Source organism: Chelonoidis abingdonii, chromosome 5, assembly GCF_003597395.2.
Source record: "Chelonoidis abingdonii isolate Lonesome George chromosome 5, CheloAbing_2.0, whole genome shotgun sequence".
Lineage (NCBI taxonomy): Eukaryota > Metazoa > Chordata > Testudines > Testudinidae > Chelonoidis > Chelonoidis abingdonii.
Window position 1 is genome coordinate 99,902,101 of NC_133773.1, and position 24,797 is coordinate 99,926,897.

The window sequence follows — 24,797 nt, forward strand, 5'->3', positions numbered from 1 at the left end:
TTTTGTTACAATATGGGCACTAATCCTATAAGATATCTGCCCAGGCAGAGCATTATACCGGTGCAGGTCCCTTTGAAAGATCAGGAAAATAGACTGTAGTGTAGAAGTCGCTACACAGTAATTTATATAATAATAATTTCAACCAGCAAGTTCTCAGACAATTAATCTATCTCTTAACGAGTCTCTAGGTATGTTTCTAGAATAAAATTTTATGCAAAAAAGGTGGTAGATGTTAAATTGCAATAGGAAATTGTCTCCAAGAGTTTCTCCATTTTGTTTTGCAAATTTCTAACACATGATGATTAAGTAATGTTGATTTTTGGACTGGACCAGTGCTGAAGCAGCAGTATAATAGGATACCACACACGTTTTCGGATAGGAGGACCGTGTCCCTGGACTGGCAAGGTCTGGGAACACTGCAGAGGCAGGTAGCTGAGGCCCTGACAGGAAAGGGATGGGAAGGGAAGATCAACTTGTGGCACTGTCTAGCAACCTCTATGTCTAAATGAAGTGAAATGTCACTGTGATATCAGGAATTTTGAAGTTAAATAAAAAATGGAATTGAGGGAGGACTCCAGTAAGTTTTATTTGGTTCTGGCAAGAGGGATATGGAAAGAAAAACAATGTTACGATGAACTAATCTTCATAGCATATGGGCAACGTGCCTCAGGTGGTACATGACTAGGATTCATCACCAAATCTGGTCCACTGGTTGGATCATTAGCTTCCCCAGGCTGGGCTGGGTGCTGATGGGGAGTACAACCAGGGGCGGCTCTGTTTTTTGCCGCCCCAACCACAGCAGTCAGGGAACCTTTGGCGGCGTTTCTGTGGGAGGTCCACTGGTAACGCAGATTTGGCGGTGGTTCTGCGGGTGATCTGTCGGTCCCGTGCCTTTGGCGTACCCACTGCTGAATTGCCGCCGAAGCCGCAGGACTGGTGGACCTCCCGCAAAAAAGCCACCGAAGGCTCCCTGACTGCTGCCCTCATGATGACCGGCACGCCACCCCCCCTTGGCGTGCTGCCCCAGGCACACATTTGCTGCGCTGGTACCTGGAGCCGCCCCTGAGTACAACATGAATGCTGATCCATGCCCTCCCAGTAGAAACCAAAGGATTCAAAGTCTAGTCTGTCACCTTCCTTTTTATGTTTTTCTCTGGATTTTCACAAGTCTCAAATTGGCACTTGATATTATTTCTGTAAGTACCTCAGTATCTCCGGGCAACTCAAGAATAGGATTGGTCTCAGTTTAGAATGCCCTTGTTTTTGTTGGACTGTAGCCCACCCTGAATGCTCCATACACATTTAAAAAAAAATGTGTGAATGGTATTCTGTGTCTACCGTGTTTTTTATTTAATCAGAGAATCTGTGATACTATTAGTTAAACGTTTTACTGAATACATAGATTTTGGTATAGAATAATTTGGTGTGGAAGGCTTATTAGTTCATTCCTCTGTATTGTGGCAAGATTCGTATAACTTCCATAGAAAAAGCTGGTGGATTTACAGGTTTCAGATGAATGAAAGAGAGTGAGCTGGAATAAAGTACCATTATACAGGGGACATTCCAGTTCAGCCCCAATATTATCTTTTTCCATCAGTTCACGAGAGTTTGCTTTAGCGTTATCATACTTCCCTGGTTAGAAACCCCCAGCCCTCTTACACTCTTCTTGAGATTAGTTTATTTGTGCTGTTCAGCCTTTCAGGTTTCTCAAATAAACGCTTAGATATATTTTCTTCCTCAACGACTAATATTCTTACCCTTTTTCTCATTTGTTTATTTTTCTGTGTGTCCCTGTCTCTTAACTAAAGTGATAATCTGAAGTATTGCTTCAATCAGTAGAACATATACTTGAATTGAAAGTGATTCTAATTTGACAGATTTCCTTAAGGAAGGCTTGTAAGGAACAAAGACAAAAGTCAGGTATTGTTTCGTAGTATATCTTGATATGAATATTTAATACAAGGAAGGTGAGTTAATCCAACACAGAGAAGCAGAGAAACATTGAGTAGGAGGAAAATGACACTATTAATGCAAATAACAAAAAAAAACAACAACATTGGTCTGAATTGAAAAAAGTGGAAGAAAATTAGTGTGTTCTCAAATTTATTATGTTTTTTTGTTGGTTACAAGAGATTTTTTTTCCCTGCTTTTATAGCAGCAGCTTCTTCTGTACCATTTTCATCAGTACAGGAAATGGCTCTGATGTAATTGTAGCTTAAGAATAATTTGAAAAATCCTGTGCCCTGGTCAGAGAAAATGGTAAATAATATGAAATATGTGGGTTTTATATACCTTTTTTAAAAAATGTTGAAAATCTGTTTATAGAGTACTCTTCATTAAGTTATTGAATACATTTATTTGAGAACCTTTATGTTCAGTATATAAAATATCGTCTTCCAAGTTTTTGAGATAATTTTTATCTTGTTGCATTCTTCCTTAATTGTATCTTGCAGCCAGAAGCAAATTTAGTATCAGCAGAACATGGGGAGATACTTTTTGTATTTAATCTTAGCATTTTTAAAGTTTTAAGGTGAATTCCCTAAATTAATCCTTTTGTACCTGGAAGGATAGATTTTCAGAAAAGTTCTAACTGATGGTATGAATTTCATTAGTTTCGTTATATTATACTAAAAGTTTAGTGTGATGTTCTCCCCTACATGGGACTAGCCTGTGAAGGGCAAAGGAAACCAGAGGGCTTCACTTTCCCTTGGAGGTGGGAGGTATCTTGCCACCACAGCAGGAGCTGATGGTTTGGTCCCTTTAAACTAGGGAGGTTAAGGAATCCTCAAAAAGCAAGGTTTCTGTCTACTGGCTCTTCGCTGACCTAGGACCTATGGTTCTTATAGCTCATAGTTTAAAAGCTAGAGGTTCCCAAGGGAAAGCTGTGCTGATCCTACTAACTACCACTAAATTCCAAGTACAGTTTAACACGATGACAGCTACTGCAGGAGCTGTTCTATCCAGGGGTTTCTGCAGCATGGCTGTTTCAGGAACCTCTCCTAAAGTCAGGGATCCGTAGCACAAGTTAATTCAGAATTAGGTTGTGTTAATTTGGAGTAGGTCAGCCTGAACAATGCTTTTTAATACTGGGGAATTTAATGGGAGGAAAGAGATGGTCTAATGTCATCTAAATGTCATATTCTCCCTTCACAGCAGTTGAGTACCTCCTGTTCAAGTCCATGGGAGTTACTCATATCCTGTGGAGAGGAGGAGAATAGGGACCCTATGATTGGCACTTAAGCTATGTCTGTCCTATGAGCTGGGGATGTGATTCCCCTGCTTGTGTACACATACTCGTGCTAACTCTCACTGAACAAGTACAAGTATAAATAGCAGTGTAGCCATGGCAGCACAGGTATTGCCAACGGAGATGAATACACACTCGCCTGAAACCACTGGGTACATACTCGGCACAGCTAAGCCAGGCCTGTGCTGCTGCTACCAGTGCTACTGTGGCTACACCACTATTTATATTCATGCTAGCTCCATGTGAGCCAGGAAATCACACTCCCAGCCCATAGAGCAGACATAATGTTAAATGACTGCCCTCTGGCGCTCTTTGCAGAAACTAGTGCATCTCTCAGCTTGTTGATACTGATTTAACAGTGTTAAAAATGTGCATTTGATGGATTATATAGCAGTTTCCTTATAGACTTTTGAATGAGGTTAAGGACATTTGTTGTTTGTTTAAAAAAACACACAAGAAAGTTGTGTTAGATTATTCAGAATTGTTTTTGTTGCAAGAAGTCTGTGTGTGCTCCCTACTAATCACCTTTTCCCGTCCATTGTCCTTTTTTCTTCCTGTGATCTGGAAATTATTTGACTCTTAGGCTGTACATTGCCTTCTATTTCAGTGTTTCCAGTTCACACTATATTTAGAGTTAGAATACTCAACAAATGAACCCCAGAGAAATGGAAATTCCATTTTTCTCTGAATTGCTGTTTTGTGGCAGGTCATAGGAGTTACTGCTAACATTCACATTCAGACTCATTTTGCTTGCTTTCAAGATCATACCTGAAGAGTAATCTCATTGTCTGTTTTTAATTCATATTAACTTTTCCTTATTCCAATCATTTGTTTTGGTAAGTAACTGTAGAAACATCTCCTCCCAATCCCCCTCCCCCCCCATCCAAATGCCATTGTATAGTGCACTAACTAGTTGAAGTTTTAAGGTGATCTGTTGTTCCCTAACCCATCCTGTAAATATCAATGCTAACAACAGTGTCTTGTGTTTTTTTTTCTTTATCAATGTGCTTCTTCCTGTGTGAATAATTATATGTCTAGAAACAGCCATGGAGTGATTTTGCTGTACTGAATGGGGGAAAGATTAATAGTGACATTTGGAAGGCAAGTATATTGTCAGATTTTAGAATATTTAATACTATTACCCTTGTTTTTGCATGGCAGTGGCTGTATTTTATTTAATTTTTTTTTTTGCTCCACGAATATCATTCATAATATAGGCCAATGTAAATGGGGTATTGCTAGGGATATCTACCGCACAAACATGCTGCCATTTTCTGATCTTTGCACTTAGAATGGATTTAGTCTAAATCAACAGGGTAAATATCATGTTGTAAAAATAAGATGCCTGCACTGAATGAAAAATAATTTGAAAATATATGCATGCTTTTTTAACTGTATCTGGAAACACTGTATGCTTCTTCGCAGGGAGGATTTTATTTCCCTTTGAAATTAGAGGTAATATGCTGTAGCACGTGCCTAATAATGGTATGTTTATCTTTAGGACCTTCATGCAGCCACAGTGAATCCAGACCCTAGTCTAAAAGAATTTGAGGGAGCAACATTACGCTATGCGTCTTTGAAGCTCAGGTATGTTGTTTTAAGAAATCTCCATAGAGTGGCTAGCTTAAATATGTTGCGTTGTGCTATAAACTATATTGACTGTAAACCTGATTTTATCAATATTTATTCAGTGTTGTCTCATTGTTGCCTTGTACTCCCCTGTCTGTCTGTATCTATCTGTTGTCTCTTGTCTTATACTTAGCCTGTAAGCTCTTTGGAACAGGAACTATCTTTTTGTTCTATGATTGTACAGTGCAGTTCTGATCCATGACTAGGGCTCCTAGACACTATGGTAATACAAATAATTAATAATATTTTTTCATAACAGAAATGCTCCTCGGTCTAATGAAGATGATTCCTGTAGCATCAACAGTGATCCAGAATCCAAGGTCTGTAAGCAAATATTTAAATAGGATAGCAATTAAGCTTGTAATTGTAAACAATGCATACAGGTAGCAAGTTGTTTTCTAGGTTTAAACTTAAATACCCCCCCTCAAGATGTTGGTTGAAATGGTAATATTTTGGCACAATGCACATAGATTTTAACTATATGAGTCTCTAAGAGTATGTATATTCTGCATGTAAGCCCAGACTCCCTTCCATCTACATGAGAATTTATCAGACTTGGGCTCGGTCCGAGGATCCTAGTACCCTATAGGGGTGGAGGGTTTGAGCCCGGGTCAAGTTGAGACCCAGAGTCTGAGCTCTATTGCTTTGCAGTGTTGACGCAGCCCCTGCATCTTGGGTCCTAGAAGTCCGCCAAAGTATCCCACGATCCCATGGGCCGACTTCCTTTGTCATCTCTACTCCAGTCGACTCTAGGGAGTTTCTGTCTTGTATGTGCTTTCACTATTCGTGCTTGTTCATGCCCTTTTTTTTCCTGTGTGGTTCTGTTTTACTGGTGTTTGATGTGGTAATGGCACCTAGCCTGCTGGCAATCGGTTAATACTGTGCTTTTCTAGTACACTTATAAATAAAGCTTTTTATTTAATCAAGAAAGTTGATTGCTATCCCTGCATCATATCATATAATGTGCGTGTAAAATAGTAAAGGTAAATACATGATCAGGGACAATTAGGCGTTAAAACGCTATTCCTCAGTACAGTTGTCTATATGAATCCATACTTCACTCACTTCCTTACATCAATCCCTACTGTAAATCCCTCCCTCCCCATTTCATAAGTTGTCATGTTATTCATAAATAAACTGCATGTCAGTTAACTCCTCACCCCTCCCCAAGCACTGAAATATCCCACAATCAGTGAGCTCCATCCCACCCCCACAAGCACATTCATAAAAGTGCTTATTCTCCCTCTTCCGCTGGGCCATGCAAGTCCATAATGTGGCAGCACAAAGCCTCCCCGACTTCTGTTGCGTAGATGCATCCAGCTCCAACTGTGGTAGCTGCACTTTCTGCTGAGGGTACCAATTCAGTGGCCCCTTGCTGACATAGGTCCATTCAGGGGGAAGTGGCTCACCTCTGGCTTCACAGAGATTGTGAAGAACACAGCAAGCTCCATTAATGTGGACAGCATTGATGACACTGGCATTCAAACGGGTCTATAAACATCTCCAACAGGCTTTCAATCTGCCAAAAGCACATTCAATACCCATTCTACACCTGCTGGGAGTGTAATTTTGCCAGGGCCTCTGAAATCAGGGTACGGTTTATAAGCCAACAGAAAAAGGGGTATGCGGGGTCCCCCAGAATAACAGTGGGGACAGTAACTCCATTTCTGACAATGTCAGTTGGTGGGACTAGTGTCCCAACCTGTCCTGAATGTAGATTTCTGATTGGCAAAAAACTTGTGCATCATGAACTTTCCCATTGCAACCCACAGTGACATTCATAAATTGGCCTCTCTGGTCCATAAGAGCCTGCAAGGCAATGGGGTAGTACCCATTGCGGTTTATATGCTTGTGCTCCTTGAGGAGGGCAAATGATTGGCACAAGTCCCACCTATGGCCGCATTGCAGTTTGGGAATCCCATTCTCTCAAAGTTGGCAATTACTTCAGGCATATCTTGTATGCCCCTATCTTCAGGTAAACCTTACACCTGATTGCCACAGAAACCTCTGCTTACAGTCGCCTTTCCAACACCAAGCTGGTTGGCAACAGACCTACAGCATTCTGAGGCAGCCAACTTCCAGATAGTTATAGTCACCCATTTCTGGACCAGCAATGGTGCTCTCTGGCATGTATCTTTACACTGGAAGGTCATGGCAATCTGCTCACAAAGCTCCAGAAATGTAGCTGTCTTCATGCAAAAGTTCTGGACCCACTGCTGGTCATTCTGGTTTGTATGACGATGTGATTGTTCCAGTCTGTGCTGCTGCCCTGCGCCATGAGTTCTGGTCTCCATAGTGGGCATCAGCGGCTATACTGAGTGTCATGAACAGCATCAACCAGATTGAGTCTGTGATGCTTGGACTCCTCTTCCTGCTCTGTCTGGTGCCTTTGATGGGTCAGGAAACACCACCTAAATATACATCAGTATCTCTCTGAAGCTCTGCCTGTTTCCTGACACTGGAGTGAAAGTGCAAGCAAGAGAAGTTCATCAAAAGGTTCCCTTCCCCATGTTGCTGGCTCTGGTTACTGGGAGTGCACAGACCAAAATGTCTGCTTAGCAGGATGTGGTGTTGGGCTGTTCAAACTTCCTGTACTGTGCAGGGTGGAGGCAAGTTTTCCCACAGTGCACTACGATCAAAGGGCTTGAGCAGCCACATTTCATGAGGACATCAGAGAGTCTGGTATCTGGTTGGTTTGACTTGGGTCTGTGTGCTGCGGTGTGGACACTGGAGCCTCAGGTTTCAAGTCTGTGTTCGAAAATTCTTAAGCTAGGATTAACAATCAGTGTAGATATTCAAGCCTTGTGTTCTCTAACCCAGGGTCAGCTGACTTGAGTCCCACTAAGCCTAGGCTTACATTTCAGTGTAGCCATATCCATAATGTCAATAAAAATAGCAGGACTAAATCCTCATTCAAGTGGACTGAAAATATAGCCTTATAGGTGTTGTTCTTTTAAACTGACTAAAGCCAAGAAATTCAGTGTTAGGACTAGAACCCCTATTGACGCTCCAGACTTAACTGACTCCTGTGGTAGTACAACTGAGTTTCACACGTTGAGCTGAGACCTTGTTGCTACTGTGGGCCAGGTATCTCCACACACGGGTGAATTTAGGTTCAGTCCTTAAGTCTGAAATTATTTCCTTTTGTGTTTAAATCAGACCCTTTGTTTTTATTTTAGTAGAGCTGTTTTTTAAAAGTGTGCATGTTTGAGTACATATGTCCACATCTGTCATTTAAGTATTTTGTGGGCTACTTTGATGTGTTGAACATGTACATTTTTAGAGATGCTCATGATCTCTAATTTGAAATCCAAATAATTTATATACTCTTTTCTGCTATGTCATCAATCTACGGTGATTGACAGAGGGAGCATAATCCTCTTATATGTTAAAGATGCTATTTAACAGATCTAATAGTTACAATGGTATTTCCAAACACACTTCGGGGGAAAATAGACTGCTTAGTTTTCTGTTTGCACAATTATTAGTCAATACCTGCATTTTGAGTTAACAGGCTGATCATTTAAAAAGCAAAGGTTCAAAAAGGAAAACGTGGTAATCCTAAATTCTGAGTACAGTTTAACAGGATGGCAGCCGTTGCTGCAGTAGTGAAAAGCAGAGGTCTTCACACACCAGCCAAGAAGCTGGCCTCTTAAAAAATAAATCTTACAGGCTGATGTAGAACAAGGAGGTAATAATTGGACAAGCTGGATTCTGCACCAGGTGATTTTGCAAAGGTTAATTTATACGCCTGTTCTGCAGGAAAGCCTGTGGCAGTATTGCTGTGGGCCACTAAAAAGTTTTGTTTCTTCCATCCCTCTCCCTTGCTTATATATGTCTGTTCATGTAGAATGCAAGCTCTGTGGGATAGGAACCAGTCTTCTGTATCACTGCAGCACCTAGCACATGGTTAACACTCTATATATGATTAATAATAACTGTACACTCGTGTTTCTGGGATCTCCCCAATGGACAGGAAAAGGGACCATGAGAAATAAAGTCAGGAATGTGAAGAAAAACAACTGTACTTAATGTGAGCCCTTTTCTGTATCAGTTACTGTAGTCAGAGTTCTTTACACGCGGTGCACTACTGGCTTGTTGAGTCATTATAGTGGTCGTGGTAGTAATGCCTAAATCTCTTGTTCTACCTTTGTGACTTGGTGACACTAACATTATTTTTTATTTTCATAGCACCTTTCATTCCTCAAACTCTTTACAAACTACATACTTTATGGACACCACCATTGTACTGTACCTGTCTATGACACGAGAGGCCGACAACGACTTGCTGCATGCTACACAGTACAGGGATAGGAAATGTTGGCCAAAGGGTCTAGGGCAAATCCTTACCCTTACGAAAAGTGCTATGGGATCTCTAATGGTCACCACAGACAGGGGTTTACAATCTGAACCCCCTCACCTCCCAGTAAACTCCATTGTAGTCAGTTTATTCAGAAGGATATAGGATTGAGAGAACCCTGCTTGGATTTGAAGCGGGGGTTTCAGAAAGGCTAGATGCATCAAACTCGTAGTTTTAGCTCCTTAAGCGTCCCTTTGGCACATCATCTGTCTCATCTTTGTTAGATTTGTATTTTTGATTTTAATGTAACGTGGCAGAAAGTACAGTTTTTTTCTTTTGATTTTTTAGGTGAGTTTGATATGTATTTTTTTTCTACTTTGAAGAATTAAAATCTCAAACCAGAGAAATTTTTTTACATATTAGTTTATTAAAGTGACAGTAGTTTTAAAGCATATTTACAAAGAAAGCTAGTCAGTATGTTTTAAATAGGAAAAAATTAAGGGTTATTGTTTTAATTCAAACATACACCCCCCACCGCCAAAGACAGTTCTGAATATTGTACCGTTTTCAGCAAAGAAAACTGTTTGCCACCTTGTGGACAACCATGAGAATTATTTTCTTGCAAAGCCTATTTCTGTAAATGTCTAATTATATTTGAAAGTGTTGGTGCCAGGAAAGAGCTCATGACTGGTGTTCAGGTAGTTTCTGGTACAGGTTAAGTGTGATTCATCAACCAAAACAGTCAGATAATCAAGAGTTATCAGTAAACAGAAATTGTTTCTATATGCATTTTGATCTAGGGCATAAATTCAAATGTCAGATAATTGAGAATTGGATAGAGAAGATAGAAAAGCGGAAAAAATGATTGATTGAACTCAACTGCTTTATTTAAATGTATTTCAGTGGGAATTTATTGAGGAGGAGTCAATGCTAGGCTAACCACTAGTTCAGTATATAAGCATTTTGCTTCAGGGAATTATCTATTTATTCTAAGATATGTGAAAATCAATTTGATTTGGAGTACACAATGGATAGCTGCTCAAATCACAGAAACCGATCCCTCTTGGTTAATTTAAGGCCCAATCCTGCAACTTGTTAAATGTTGCCTGGAAGGTGCTGAGGGCTCCAAACTCTAATGCTGGAATGGGAATTGAGGTACTAGGCACCTTGCAGGATCAGTTGCACAGACTGTAAATTCCTGTTGTAGGCATAGGACTGTCTACATGATTGTAAAGTCCCATGTTTACCTATAGCACTATATAAAAGGTAATATTTTGCCATGCTTGGCATTCTGCTCAGAAGGAAGGTGTAGGAATGGCTCAGTGAGGTGCAGGGGGAGAGCGGTGATTTACACTTTGTCTGGCTTCCATGGAGTAAGAATCCTCTTCTTTCAACTTAATATGCAAAATGTCAATCTAAAACATAGACAAAAATGTCAGTGTACTTGATGCTAAGCTTCCTTTTTACTCCATGTTTGTCATTTTACCTTTTCCTCACTGAGGGACTGTTGAAAAAGATCTCAGCTAGGCTTATTGGTTGTCTAGCAGACCTTACTTTACATTCCATTTTCTTGTCTTATTCACACCTAGCAATTGCTGTGGCTGTTGCTGTGATTGCTCCATGCTCAAGCCTTTCTCCCTGACTGGTTCTGCTTGCCCCCCATATCTCTTTTGCAACTGTGAAAGGATGGAAGATGGTATCAGAATCTGGCCTTTAATTTTGCTGAGTTGTACCTTCTGCACAGTTATTTCCATTGAAATTAAGGGGAGCTACAGCATGAGAGTCTGGATCTGTGCGTTTGTTTCATGCAGCACTGAGCACATTGTCAGTGTTTCGCAAAAACGCAGCATCTTAATTTTCATAAGATGTGATGATTAGTTTAGCTTTGCAAAAATATTTTAGCACTATGCAAAATAATATTTTCCAAAACAGAAAGTAAAGCTGTAAAACACCTAGCATTGTGCAGTCATATAGTAATGTAGCCACAATTCTTACGGAAGAAGACACAACAGAAAATGTCTTGCCTCTTTGGATATTCAGTCAGCTAGCACATAATCTTTTGATTTACATTATTTGGTGGGTTGGCAATCCAAATTCCACTCCAAAGAATTGGACAGAGAACTTTGGCTTGAAGAGAGTGGTGCTTTTTCACAAGTTCTTAGATATTAGAAGAGAACCACTAGGAAATAAGGCCTCCCTGGAAACTACTCTGTCCCAAAAGATGTATCTATGAAGTATGCAGTAGCCTATAGCATTGAGGTCAACAGACTCGAACTCACGGAACTTCTACTACCACTCTAAAAATAGCTGTGTAGACAGTGCTTTTAAATTTGTGGCTTAAGCTGGATCTCAGGCTCTGAAGCCTACCCTCCGCCCTCCATTTGGAAATGGCATCCACCTCTACTAGACATATCATTGCGAAAAATGGTCCTGCAAAATCAATATGCAGACATTCCCAAGGAGCTGATGGCCATTCCCAGAGGTGTAATGGCACTGTTTAGGCAGATGCTGTACTTGTTGGCATCCTGAAATTCCTTAGCAAGAAGCTCTATCTGTTGGTCAATGCTTGGCCACCATACAAAACTTCTGGCGAATGCCTTCACTTTTACTACCTTTAGGTGATCTATGTGGAGCTCTTCTAAAATTCTTGTGTGCAGTCTAATAGGTATAACAACTGAAATTCCCCACATGACACATGCTTGATGTATGGTAAAATGACCGTTGCATGTGTATGGTTGCCAGATTAGGGCTGTCATTATATCTGGCCCTTCATGGTGGCTTCATAAACCCCAGCTAGTGTGGGATCCCTCTTGGTTTCTGATCAATCACACAACAAGTCACTGGGGCACATCTAATGTGAAACAAGTTGACAAATACGATAGATTCTGTCTCTATTACAGGTCACTGTAAGGGGAGGCAAGAGAGCCCATCTGCATTTTCGTGCACTTCTGTTCTTTTGAATTCAATGTCATAGATGTTACCATTTAAGAAAAACGTCCTAACTGTAAGAATAGTAGGACAATGGCCTAGGGCAGTCATGGAATCTCCTTCACTGTAGGTTTTCAAAAGGATGCTGGATAGCCATCTGTCTTGGATGGTTTAGACCAGCGTTTCCCAAACCTAGGACGCCGCTTGTTTAGGGAAAGCCCCTGGCGGACCGGACCAGTTCGTTTTCCTGCCTTGTCCACGGGTCCGGCCAGTCGTGGCTCCTAGTGGCCACGGTTTGCTGCTCCAGGCCAATAGGAGCTGCTGGAAGCGGCAGCCAGTATATCTGTAGGAAGTTTGGGAAACACTGGTTTAGACACAACAAATGCTGCATCTTGGCAGGGGGTTAGACTAGATGACTCTTGGGGTCCCTTCTAACCCTATGGTTCTACGATTTTATGATTCTAGGAGAGCCCCGTGTTGCATATATGCTGTCATTGTCATAGAAACTCCCTTCCTCAGATGAAGGATTGCTACTAGGGGTTGGTGGTCCATGACAAAGATGAATTTCCTTCCATATAGATACGGTTTGAATTTCTTCACACTCCATACCAGACTGAAAGCTCTTTGATTTTTTTTTTTTTTTTGCATGGTTACATTCTGAATGATCTGGAGGAAAATTCTGTAGGTGTCTCACTGCCATCTGGCATGGTGTGCCATATAACCAGCCCAGTTCCATATCAGGAAGCATCAACGTTAATTTGATAGGCAAGGATGGGTTAAATTGTGTAAGCACACTATCTGACGTGACCAGTTCTTTTGCTTCCAGGAAAAGTGGTTTTTTTTTTTAATTTTTTTTGACATTCATGCGATCAGACCCACTTTTGACCAGTTTGCAGTAAATGGTTTAGCAGATGTAATGCAGTTGCTAGATTTGGTATAAACTGGCTAATGTAGTTGATAAATCCAAGAAATAATCTAAGTTGGGACACATCCTTTTGGTGGTGGAAATTTCAGGGCTGCTTTAATCTTCTTCTGAGATTTAAGTAGGCCTTGTGTATCATGAATGTGCTCACTGTAAGGTACTGAGTCTTTGAGAAATTTCCATTTTATGCAATTGGCTTGTAACCCATATTCTTCTAGACATTTTAATACCCTTTTCAGGGTTTCCAGATGTTCTTCATCACATCCACTGGTCACAATAATGTCATTCAAATAACACTGTGTTCTCAGAATACTTTGCAAAACTTGGTCCATTGCCCATTACCATAAAGAGGAGCTGAAGCAATGAGAAACACTAGCTTGTTGTACTGGTACAGACACTTGTGTGTGTTGATTGTGAGGTATGCCTTAGACTCTTCCACTACCTCCATCTATCAGTAACCTGTGACAAATTAATTTTGCTGAATCATTGTCCCGCTGCCAGTGAGGCAAAAATGTCTCAAATTCGAGGCAGAGGGCATTTTTCAACTTTCAGTACAGGGTTTATGGTGACCTTAAAAACACCACACTCCCTAACTGCACCACATTTTTTTGCAGTTGGACCAATAGAAGTTCCCCACTCACTCCAGACCACTTTTGAAAGTATGTATTCTCTTTCCAGATGTTACAGTTCAGCATCTACCTTTGACAGATACTGTAAGAAACAGATCGAGCTTTGTGAAACTTGAGCTGTGCCTTCTCAGCTAGGATAGTTTTAGCCTTTGTGTGTTTGAGTTCCTATCCCTTCTAGCTGTTCAACTGTTTTGGTAGCGTCTGCTGAAAGTGACTGCAGCATCTTTTATAGATTATTTTTTCAATCCAAAGGAACTTTATGTAACCATTCACAGCCCCACAGGGCTGGTCCCCCCTTTCTCAATGACACGCAAGTCTAATAAACAATGCTTATTGTTATACTCCACATTCACTTGCATCGCTCCAACAGGCACTATCTTTTCTCCCAAACAGGTTTTCAGCAACATCGGTATCTTCCTCAGTTTAGTATTTTTAAAAGTTTTCATATTCTGAATATGAAATAAGTCACGATGGAACTTGTGTCTAATTCCATTCTGAGTGTTTTTCCTGCTACTCTTGGTTTCAAACAGATTGCTGACTTGTCAGTTTTGCTCACACTATATGTCTGAGCTGGCTTCTCTGTGTATAGATTGATATTTCTTTTCTTATACCTGATTTGGTCTCTTCCTTTTTTCTCTTAATATGAAAAACAGCTTGGATCTGATCTTTTTATTACAGCTTCTGCAATATGCATCTTTAAATGGACAATAAGAAGGCAGAAACCTTTTTCACACCAATAACCATATGTCTGTCTAAATGGACCAGGGTTACAATTAGATTATGCATTCCTGCTTCTGTTTTAGCTCTGTTAGGCAGTTCTATTGTATTCCTTGCTGTAATTTCTCCTGCATGTTTAAAAATGAGATTTTCTTCAGTTAAAACTCTCTACTGTATGCTTTCATTAAGCAGTCCGCACACAAAACTGTCTCTGAGTATGTCGTTAAGCCCATCTTAAAAGCCAGTGTTCAGATAATCTTTTTATCTCTGTTGCAGAGGAAATACATTTACCTTCAAGTTGATTCCGCTTATGATACATTAACCTTTCTGCTATCATCAGGGGCTTGGGTGCCAAGTATTCTTGAATAATTTGAACTATCTCTTTAAAGGTTTTCCTTGCTGGATTCTTTGGGGCAATCAGACTGATTACTAAATGGTATTTTTCCTTTAACCACACTCAGTAACACTTCTACCTGTTTTTCTGGGGGCATCTCATTTACTTCAAAATATTGCTCCAGCCTCTTTCTGTATGTGGGCCAGTCCTCTGTGGCACTATGGAAGGCCTCCACGTTTCCAGTATAACCTTGCGTTTCACCTAGCTGCAGTTAGTGTAGTCGTTTGGAGAACTCTCTGTTGTACTAAACTCCTTCCCAGCTCTGGGGCTGCAAGCAAAATTGTAGATTGTTTTGCTTCTCTGATGCATAGAAATCCTTGTCGCCAATAATAATGTAGGGTGCATAGAGCCAAAATCTCTGATTAGAAACACAGGATATGGCTACACTTGCAGCTGTACAGTGCTGGGAGTTATAGCTGTCTTCGTACAGCTGTATAGGGAAAGCGCTGCAGTGTGGCCACACTGACAGCTACCAGCACTGCAGTGTGGCCACATTTGCAGCATTTGCAGCGCTGTTGGGAGTGGCTGAACAGGCATTCTGGATATCTCCGAATACCTCTGGAGGCCAATTACTGCGCTTTTGGTGGCCACACTGGTGGAGCAGTGCTGCATCACCAGCGCTGCAATCGTTATACACCAGGCAGAGCAGGAGTACAGCCAGCGCTGCAGCCAGGGAGATGCAACGCTGTATGTGTCTTGCAAGTGTGGACGGTGAGTGAGTTGCAGTGCTGTAAACCCACCACCAGCGCTGCAACTCTCCAGTGTAGCCAAGCCCACTGACTGGTACACACGGTTGGAGCCACAATGGCTGACTGAAGATTGGAGCCATAATGGCCGACTGACTCTATTATATTCAGAGAGAGAGAAAAACATAATAACAACTGATTCAACATAAGCAACTATGCACATTGACATACACAGATTCAAGACTCTGTTCAATACATGCAAATATATCACATTAGCATTTCTGATTTTTGTCCCTACATGCTTGTGCTATTCTTTTGTATTCCTCCTTAGGACAGCCATGTTTCTATTTTTTGTAGAATTCCTTTTTGATTTTCAGGTAATTAAAGAACTCCTGAGGGAGCCATAATAGCCTCTTGCTATTCTCCTTGTCTTTCTGTCATATTGGGATAGTTTGCAGTTGTGCCTTTAATATTGCCTCCTTGAGAAACTGTCTGCTCTCCTGAACTCCTTTTTTTCCTTGAGTTTTTCTTCCCATGGGATGTTGCCTACCAGTTCTCTGAGTCTGTTAAAGTCTGCCTTCTTGAAATCCTTTTGTCTTTATTCTGCTGCTCTCACTCCTTTTTCTTAGACTCAGGAAATCTGTCATTTCATGGTCACTCTCACTCAAATTGCCTTCCACCTTGAGATTCTCTACAAATTCCTCCTGTTAAAAGTAAAAACATTTTGATTAACCCTTGCTGTACACTAGCAATACATGCTTGGAACAGACGATTGAATAATGCTTTTGCTGAACAGCATGAATATTGGCCATATTTTGTGAGTTGTAAGTTTCTGAATATCCATTGGAAAGCATCTGATTGCTGGCTATTTGACAGTGCACACACTGGTTTAGCGGGAAATTTCCAGGTCTCATGAAGCCATTCGAACCACTGAATTTAGTGGTTATTGATTGTCATGTGACATTGTTTATTATTCAGCAATTTAAAAATAATTTTTCTTTCATTTGGGAATGTTTGGAATTTTTTGAAGAAAAAAAGTTCCATAATCTCTGTTAATCAGATTTCCACACCAGATTAATCTCAGAGTAACGAAGTTTGACTTCCATAGGATTACATTAGAAATTAATGTGCCTGTTTTCGGGGACTTTTTTTGTAATGATCTGAGTTGTATGAATCGTTCCTTCCATGCCAAACTTCAGTCAGTAAAAAAACTTAAACTGAATCATAGACCTCTGAAAATCTAGGGTTTTAATGGAAATGCTGACATAGCCTGAACTGGAGCAGTATGAAAATGCTATCCTATAAATCCAAGAAAGCAGAATACCATTAATTTAAGTAAGCATTATCCAACATGACCTAAAAGAAGAAATTCTATATGTTTTGAATATTAAGAACTGAAATGAGTATTCATTAGTCTAAATACTTTTTGTTTTCTTTGTTTGTTTTAAGATATAGATAGTTAGTTAGTTTGAAATGACTTTCTTTCTTTAGAAAGTAGGCAATCTCTCTCTGTTCCAACTGGATGCTCCCTAAGATAGTAGTTGTGACATTCTGGGGTGTAATCCAGACCAGTGAGGGGCTGTGTACATGCTGCCTCACAACCATGGGTGCCTTTCAATGACTTGCTGCGGTAGCTCCCACTTGGGCCACTCTCAAACAGCATGCAAGACACACCCTGAGCGTTTGTGCATAACAGCAACCTAACGGCCACACTTGAGATACACTCTAGCTTTTACCAGCCTGGGTTACTCTGCAGGATGACCCAAATGCACTGCCCATCCTGGATCGCCTCCCAAAAATGTATGTTATGGACTGTCCAGCTCTCTCCTGGACAGTCCAGAGATATTAGACCCATTGTCCCTTTATAGGAACAATAAACAATTATGTACTTCCTTAAATGGAGTCACCCTGACAATTTGACTTAAAACCCACAGGATTAGTTTCAGTTAAAGTTTATAACAAGTGTATTTAACTGCAAAGAGATTTAAATTGAATACAAGTAGTGAGGCATAAAAGTCAGAAATGGTCACAGGAAGAATAAAGATAAAATGCTTCTTGGTGCCTAACTTTACCTTAAATCAAGTATAGTTTGTAAAGTTCTTACCACAACCTTCCAACTACATTACTGACCAGACTTTTCAGGTCAGGACTCTTCCCTCAAAATTCAACGGTTGTTTCTTTTCGGGTACAAAGATGGATCTGGACAGGGAGAGAGATACCTTGGGGTGTTTACCCCTCACTTTTATAGTTCAGCCCCCCTCATAAAATTATGGCCAGCTGAGCAGAAGGAGACATGGAGTTTTGGGGTGATGTGGAGGAGGGGGAGGTTTGCTAAGATGCACATCTGTTTGTTCTTTCCCCCTTTTCTTGCCAAGGAATCACCACTTGATAGGTGATGGCCCATCAGCTTTGATGACACCTGGCCAGGAGTCTACTTGTTCTTTGTCTGTGAGAAACAGGTTTGCCTGCTCCCCAGACCTATCTGGTAAACAGAGTTCAGTCATGATTTCAGTTTATGTTCATAATTTTACATATAATATTGTTTTATACATACACTTTACTATATTGTTGATCAGTGAGTTAATAGTTTTTAAATAATACCTTACAAATCATATTTTGTACAAAGATTATTACAGTAGTGTGTGGGGAGTGAATACAACGGTGTATTCCATCACAATAATGTTTTAATTTTTTTAAGCACAAAAGAGGGTCCCCCCACCCTTTCCAGTCATGAGCTGAAAAGTACAGCTATTTTGTTAGAAAGCAGCAGCTCTTGATTACGTGTTGGTTGCACTGGGAATATTGATTGAAACCAAAGTCAATCTGGGTGATCATCATACTATAGTTGAAGGGGAATGTTGCCAATGTTCCTGCCAACTATCAATCTCTGTGGCTTTTCAGGGAGTGACAAGGACTGCAGTGTCTAAATTAATTAGTTGCTTCAGAATTTGGCTGTCTGCCATTAACAGCATTATGGCACATTCAGTGCCTAAGATACTGCAGGTAAATAATGCAGCTGCTCTAAAATGTTCTGTTTTCAAAAGCACTTTTTAGGAATACTGAATTAAAGTGCTAAAAACACATTGTTATAACAACTAAGAAGTGTGGGGTAGGCACCTTTCCTTGTTGTACATTGGATCTTATGGAGGAATGCATTTGCTTACTTATTTCTTTCCTAGTTGCAGTGTGCTAAATTGCATGGTAGTCAATATTTTATAGTGTCCTCAAATGATATTGTATATAATAATTATTATGTTGTGATATAATATAGTGTAATATTGATTCCCATCTACCAAAGAATACCTTAAATAAGTATATTTATTTAAAAAAATACAAAATTATGAAATATGTACTCCCACAGGGAATTCAGACCTTTAAAGAAAATGTTAATTAAAATGTAGGATTTTAAAGGATCAGGTTATTGTTATTTAATATTTATATTACGGTGGTGCCAAAAGGCCTCAGTCAGAGTAGAGCATCACTGTGCTAGATATTGTACAAAGATAGACCCAAACTTGCACTCAGTTTTATGCATGGAAACCCCTGTCCTTACATGGAGCCCCACCAAAGTCAAGTGTGGAGCACAGCTCAGGATAATGACCATAGAGACAAACATAATGCCTTCCCCCAAAGAGTTTACTATTTAAGAGGCTGACTTTTATTTATTTATTTTATTTTATTTATTTATTTATTTATTTGTCTATTTATTTTTTTATTTTTGGTAGTAAGGTCTCGGGTTACCTTGTTTCCCCTCATATTTGGGAAGCTGCACAGCTGCAGCTCAATTTCTTGAGCCTATATAGCTGAGTTTTCAAACTATGATCGTTTTAGGGCTAGATCCTGTGAAGTGCAGAGTGTTCTTAACTCTCAAAAATACCATGTGCCATTGAGATTTTAGATTGTCCATCACTGTGCAAGATCAGGCCATAAATGAATGAGATGGGAATAGGGGTGGAATTGAGATTTTTAAAGTCCTGACAGAAACACATTGTAAAACTATTCATCTCAAGAAGAAAAAGAAAAGTTGCCTTAAAATTGATCTACGAGAGAGTATTTCCAGATCTGCAATGCATGAATTTACGATCTGAGTTGTTATCAGCCACTAGCAACATTTTCTTGATCAAAAGATACTGTGGGAAGGGATTGCATTGTTCTTCTGGATTTCCAAGGAGTTGGAAATAATTGAGATGAAATCTGAGAATCTTATCTCTTGAAAGATGAAATACCTGGTTGGTATGTAACTAACAGTGATTATATGTCCTGAGGGTTTCCATTTCTTTTTTGCCAGTGACTGTTGCTGGGATAACTAAAATGTAAAATACTGATCATATTAGCTTTGTGGGAGCAAATGCCACACTTTGCCCTGAGGTGATGCTGAATTGTGAATATTGCTGATGAAGATGTGAACTAGTTAGGCTGTTGATTGGATATACATATGTTAGCTATTGCTGAACCAGTAAGAAGGTGTCGCATTATCGTGCATAAGGCTTTTGACCAATGAAGAACTCCTTATAATATGAACGAACTCTGTTATAAATGTAGCTATGGGAGCAGTGAGTAACACTTTTTATTTTACATGGCTGCACAAATACAGTTATCTGATTTTAAAAAAAGAGGTTGTTCTGGATCCCTGTAAGTTAAGTATATTTGGGTATATTTAGCTGGGTTTTCTTTTTACATTTGAAAATATTTAAGAAGAGTTTGCCATGTACCTCTGTTGATAGAATAATGATAGTGTAATGTTTGGTAGTGCTTCTCACTGAGTTGTGCACTGTACTTTTTTTTTCTTGGGTGTAGCATTTTTTGCACAGAACGCCAGAAAATTCTGCCTTCTGACTAAGAGCTATCACATCAGGCTCTGTGTTTCATGATTTCTGATGTGCTCTGATTCAACACAGTAAACTTACTTCTGGACCAGCACTATTGATCTCTTGATTTATGAAGGCATCTTTGGTAACCAGATAAAAATCAAAAGTAGGAAACTAAAATGTGGCCATTTTCAGCCCCCACAGGGGACAGCATGTATGCAGACCTGCACTCACCAATCTGCAGTTCACTGGGGTGGTGAAGGGGAGGGGTTTAATATATTTCTTGACCTGGTTCCTGACTGCTGACAAAACTCACTATTAAACTGGAAGTACAGATTCAGAGCCTCTTCTCAGATTTCTGTTAATGCTCTTCCATTAATCAGTTGTCATGTGCGATAATATATTGGTGACACAGTCACAGTTTTCAGTCCTTCCCTCCCCTCCTCCCCCCAATTCCCTATGGGAACTCAATCAAGTCAGTTCTGCAACATGTCTAGTTTTTCAAGTCAGTTCTGCAACATGTCTAGTTTTTGTCAGCTTGGGCATTGAACTGACTAGGTTGATCGTGAACTCTCCTTTGTGTACCCATTCATCATGTTGCAGCTATGGAGTGAGCTTGCCGGATTATATTTTTGTGTGTGTCTTAATTATTTCCAGTGGCTTGCACACTCTGTGTGAAATATATGAAGATGACAACCTGGTCTTTTTTTACAGAGGTTTTTTTTAAAGAGCAGCTGGTGTGTAGAAAACTTGGGAAAACATTCTGTTGAGAGAGTTCTACTGATGCTATACTATACGCTTTTATCTTCTTTTTCTATCCATAATGTGTCAAAAGTGCCATGGCATTTGTCAGGGCTGAATACCCACTCTGGCACTTCTAGTGCAGAAGGTGGAGGCCTCCAAGGATTTTTAAAAATTAATACTTGCCACTCCAGGCTTGTATTACACTCCCAAGGTTGCAGCTTTTCTCTGACCTTGGCTTGGTAAACGCTGCCACTTCCCAAATGCAAAAACACCCCTTTAACCCCAGGAAGGAGCACTTGGGAATTCCTCCCTGTGGAGCACCCTCAAGCCCTTTCACACACACACCCCCTCTGGGGAAGAGCTCAGAAACAAAACAAAGAAATTAGTTGTAGCCGCCAGCTAAACAAACAGCATAGGCACAAACCTCTTAAGATACCAAAAATCCAATCCTGCTCTTAAAAAAGGTAAATTTTATTAAAAACAAAAAAGAAAAAATGTACATCTGGAACTTAGGCTTTTGCTAGATTTTAAAAGAGCAGTTTCAAAAATTAAGCACCCAAACTAGCTTTCTTGGGGGATCAGCTTAAAGGTTACAATCAAACAAAAGCCTCAGGGGTTAGCACAGAGGAGATCCACAAGCCAAAATAAAAAATAAACCTGATTGTGTCTGTCTAAACATTCCCTATCCAAATGATTTCTTCTAGGTATGGAATATGAATTTTCATACCTGGTTCAAGCCTTACACAGCATTTCTGCATATAGCATTGCTTGAACAACAGACAAAGGGGAAGTTTTTTTCCCCATTTGAAAAAGTTTTAGCCTTCCCATTGACTCTTTTGGTCATGTGCACACTCCTTTTCCCTTACCTGGGGAATTTTATTAACCCTTTACAGGGAAAGCAAGCAGAGAACAGCCACCAAGAGGGACTTTGTAGCTAAAAGGGAGCTCCCCCCCGCCCCCTTCATTTATTACAGCATTGTAAGAAGATGGAGCTCCCACCCTGCTCTCAGCAGAAAATATTCCTACTGGTTATAGCCCAAACTTTTTCCCTTCCTGGCATTTTTTTCTTTTTAGCTTAAACAATAACAACAAAACATAAAAATTGGTCTGAGCATTCTTTCCAAGGCCACGTCTACACTACCTGCTGGATTGGCGGATAGTAATCAATCTACCAGGATCGATTTATCGTGTCTCATCTAGACGCGATAAATCGATCCCGGAATCGCCGCCCATACTCTACCTTGGCAGGAGGAGTAAGTGGAGTCGACAGGAGAGCCGCGACAGTCAACTTGCCGCCATGAGGACGGCCAAGTAGGTCAAACTAAGATACTTCGACTTCAGCTACGCGAATAGCGTACCTGAAGTTGCGTATCTTAAATCGATTCTCTCCCCCCCGCCCCACCCCAGTGTAGACCAGCCCCAAATTTAGCTATTCCTAAGGTTTTCCCTGCAGGGCCTTCTAGGGCATTTCGGGGGGCAGATTTAAAAATAAATCGGTTACAACTTTTGTGTTGAATGACCCCATAGTAGTTAGGTGACTTTATTCAGCATGTATTTCTGGGTTCATTTCAATTTTCATTTTAGATCTGCAGTTCACTTGAAAGAAATAAAGACCTTTTTCATCCAAGTTTTCCAAGTAGCTCAACCTAGGTTAAGGGAAGAGTTATACGTAATAATAAGAATAATAATGATCGCTTGTATAGAGTTTTAAAAGCAGTGTACAAACAGTATCTGGTTAATTCTCACAATACCCTACTACTCCTAGATGAGTAAGTATAATTACCAGTGTTTTACTGATGGGAGTGAGATGGAGATATTAAGTGATTTCCCCAAAATTGATGGCAGAGCTATGATTACAACTCAAAATTTCCAGGTTCTAGCTCTGTGCCCTGTTCATTAGGAGCCTGATCGAAGCCCATGGAAATCAGTGGACAAAGACTGAGTTCATTAGGCTTTGGCTCCTGTCCTAGACCACTTTGCTACATCATACGTGATGATACTGTAAACAATGTTGTTTCTAAAGAGAGGAGGTGAAATCCTTCACTAGGGGCCCTATTGAAGTCAATTGGAATGTTGCCATTAACTTCAGTGGAGTCCACATTTCACCTAGCGTTTCTCAAAGTTCTCTATTGTGCATGCTAACTTTAAAATGAAGTGCAACAGTACTGAATATATGCTGCCGTTTGCTTTGTAATATTTTATTTATGTCAGTCAGATTTCACCATAACACATATAAGAGAAAACCAACTAAATAAAGCCAAAATAATATAAGGAAACCGTGTAACAGTAATTACAAAACACATTCTTTCATACCCTGCAGACTCCAGCCCTGAGGGGTTATTTTCACTGACAAAAATAAGCGTGTTTTTTATTGTGGGATAACGAATATACTGTAGCTAGCCTACTGTTAAAACATGATAGAGACCAGGCACTGTAGTTGTCCTGAGAGGTAAACTAGGCTAGGTCAGTCCCAGGTGGTGGGGGGTCCAGTGCTGACTTCTCCTAGCTACCTCATGATGAACACTACAACAGCCTTCTCTCTGCTTTATATTCTGTGTTTATTAGCTGACTATTAAACAACCCATCTTTTTAAGTAGTGAAGACAAAGCCTCAAAGTTTGACCTTCATAGAGTTCTCTGTTCCTCAGTGAGGAGACCAGAGATAAGAATGGAAAGAAATGTTGCAGTGTGGTGGCACTGTCACATTCCCCTGCCTTGACAGAACTGGTTTGATTTTTCTATGGCTTGAGCTCACCTCCAGCGCATTGGTGAGCGGCTGAGACAGAAAAGTACTAAGTTTGAAACAAAGAGCCACTCCCTGCCGTCCAGCACATGGAGAGTCTATACATACAGAGAAATAAGCGATTCTGCAGCGCCCTTGATGGGAGCAAGGGGTTAACAACGCAGAAAGAAAGTTAAATATTTAACTCAAGGAGATGCACACGGTTTATTATAGCGGTTATTATAGAATATCTACAAAGTCCACATGTTCATACTCACAAGAGACTTAGTGCAAACCTTCAATATTTTTTAAAAAGGATGTGACACAATTTCTTAATTGTAAAACTGTGTTCTCTTGGTTTGAGCTCCTGTGTATTTGTATACGATGAAGGCTTTTCTTTTAGCAACGCTCGTCTTAGAATATGAACTGTGGTGAAAACATGGAAATGGAAAGAAAAATGTGCTTTTTGAGTCTGGCATTTCAATTTTAGGTGATTGAGAATTTTAATGTGTTAAATTTGTCAGGATATTTCTCTGAGGGAAGGGCTTTAATTGCAATCTGTTCCTGTCAATTATAAGAAAGTGTTCACCTGCATAGAATCATTATATTCTTCTGCTATACAATTTAGCTTTGATCATCACTAATATTTTCATCTTAAGTCAATGCAAACTTTCTTTAATATGTTTCAGTCTAGTTCATTGATGTATATGATTTCATACAACCATTCTGCTATAGGATCTTAGGCATGTTACTTGCTTCTTAAATCAATATACTTTTTTAAAAATTTTATAAATAGAAGGCTAAGTGGAATCCTCTGGATTGTGCTGGCTGCATTAGCAATGGTTAATTTTGTGACCTAAATAGTTTACCTACGTCTGTTCAGTGTTCTGTGATAAATTGTCTTGCTAAATAATGTAATGATATATGTAGAAAGTCTCCAGGTAGGAGAAGTAACCTTTTAAAAAAAACATGAAGGGAAATTGTTTGAGTATATCAGGCTTGATGTCTTGGGTGATGTAAGAAATAAAGAAACTTTGAATAACCCAGGTTTCATTAGTGAAATGGGGGATCA

At 40.0% G+C, this 24,797-nt stretch overlaps 1 protein-coding gene across 7 annotated transcripts in view; it reads left to right on the forward strand.

Moving 5' to 3' along the window:
* Positions 1-24,797, forward strand: part of APBB2 (amyloid beta precursor protein binding family B member 2) — a 322,611-nt gene that overhangs the window by 203,903 nt on the left and 93,911 nt on the right. For 5 of the 7 annotated variants that reach the window (XM_032776850.2, XM_032776851.2, XM_075066500.1 and 2 more), the window contains 3 exons: positions 4,286-4,348; positions 4,749-4,834; positions 5,136-5,196. In XM_032776850.2, coding sequence (XP_032632741.1) covers positions 4,286-4,348; positions 4,749-4,834; positions 5,136-5,196 — 210 coding nt within the window. The remainder of the gene's footprint in view (positions 1-4,285; positions 4,349-4,748; positions 4,835-5,135; positions 5,197-24,797) is intronic. The other 2 variants (XM_032776854.2, XM_032776855.2) reach the window with 1 other exon arrangement.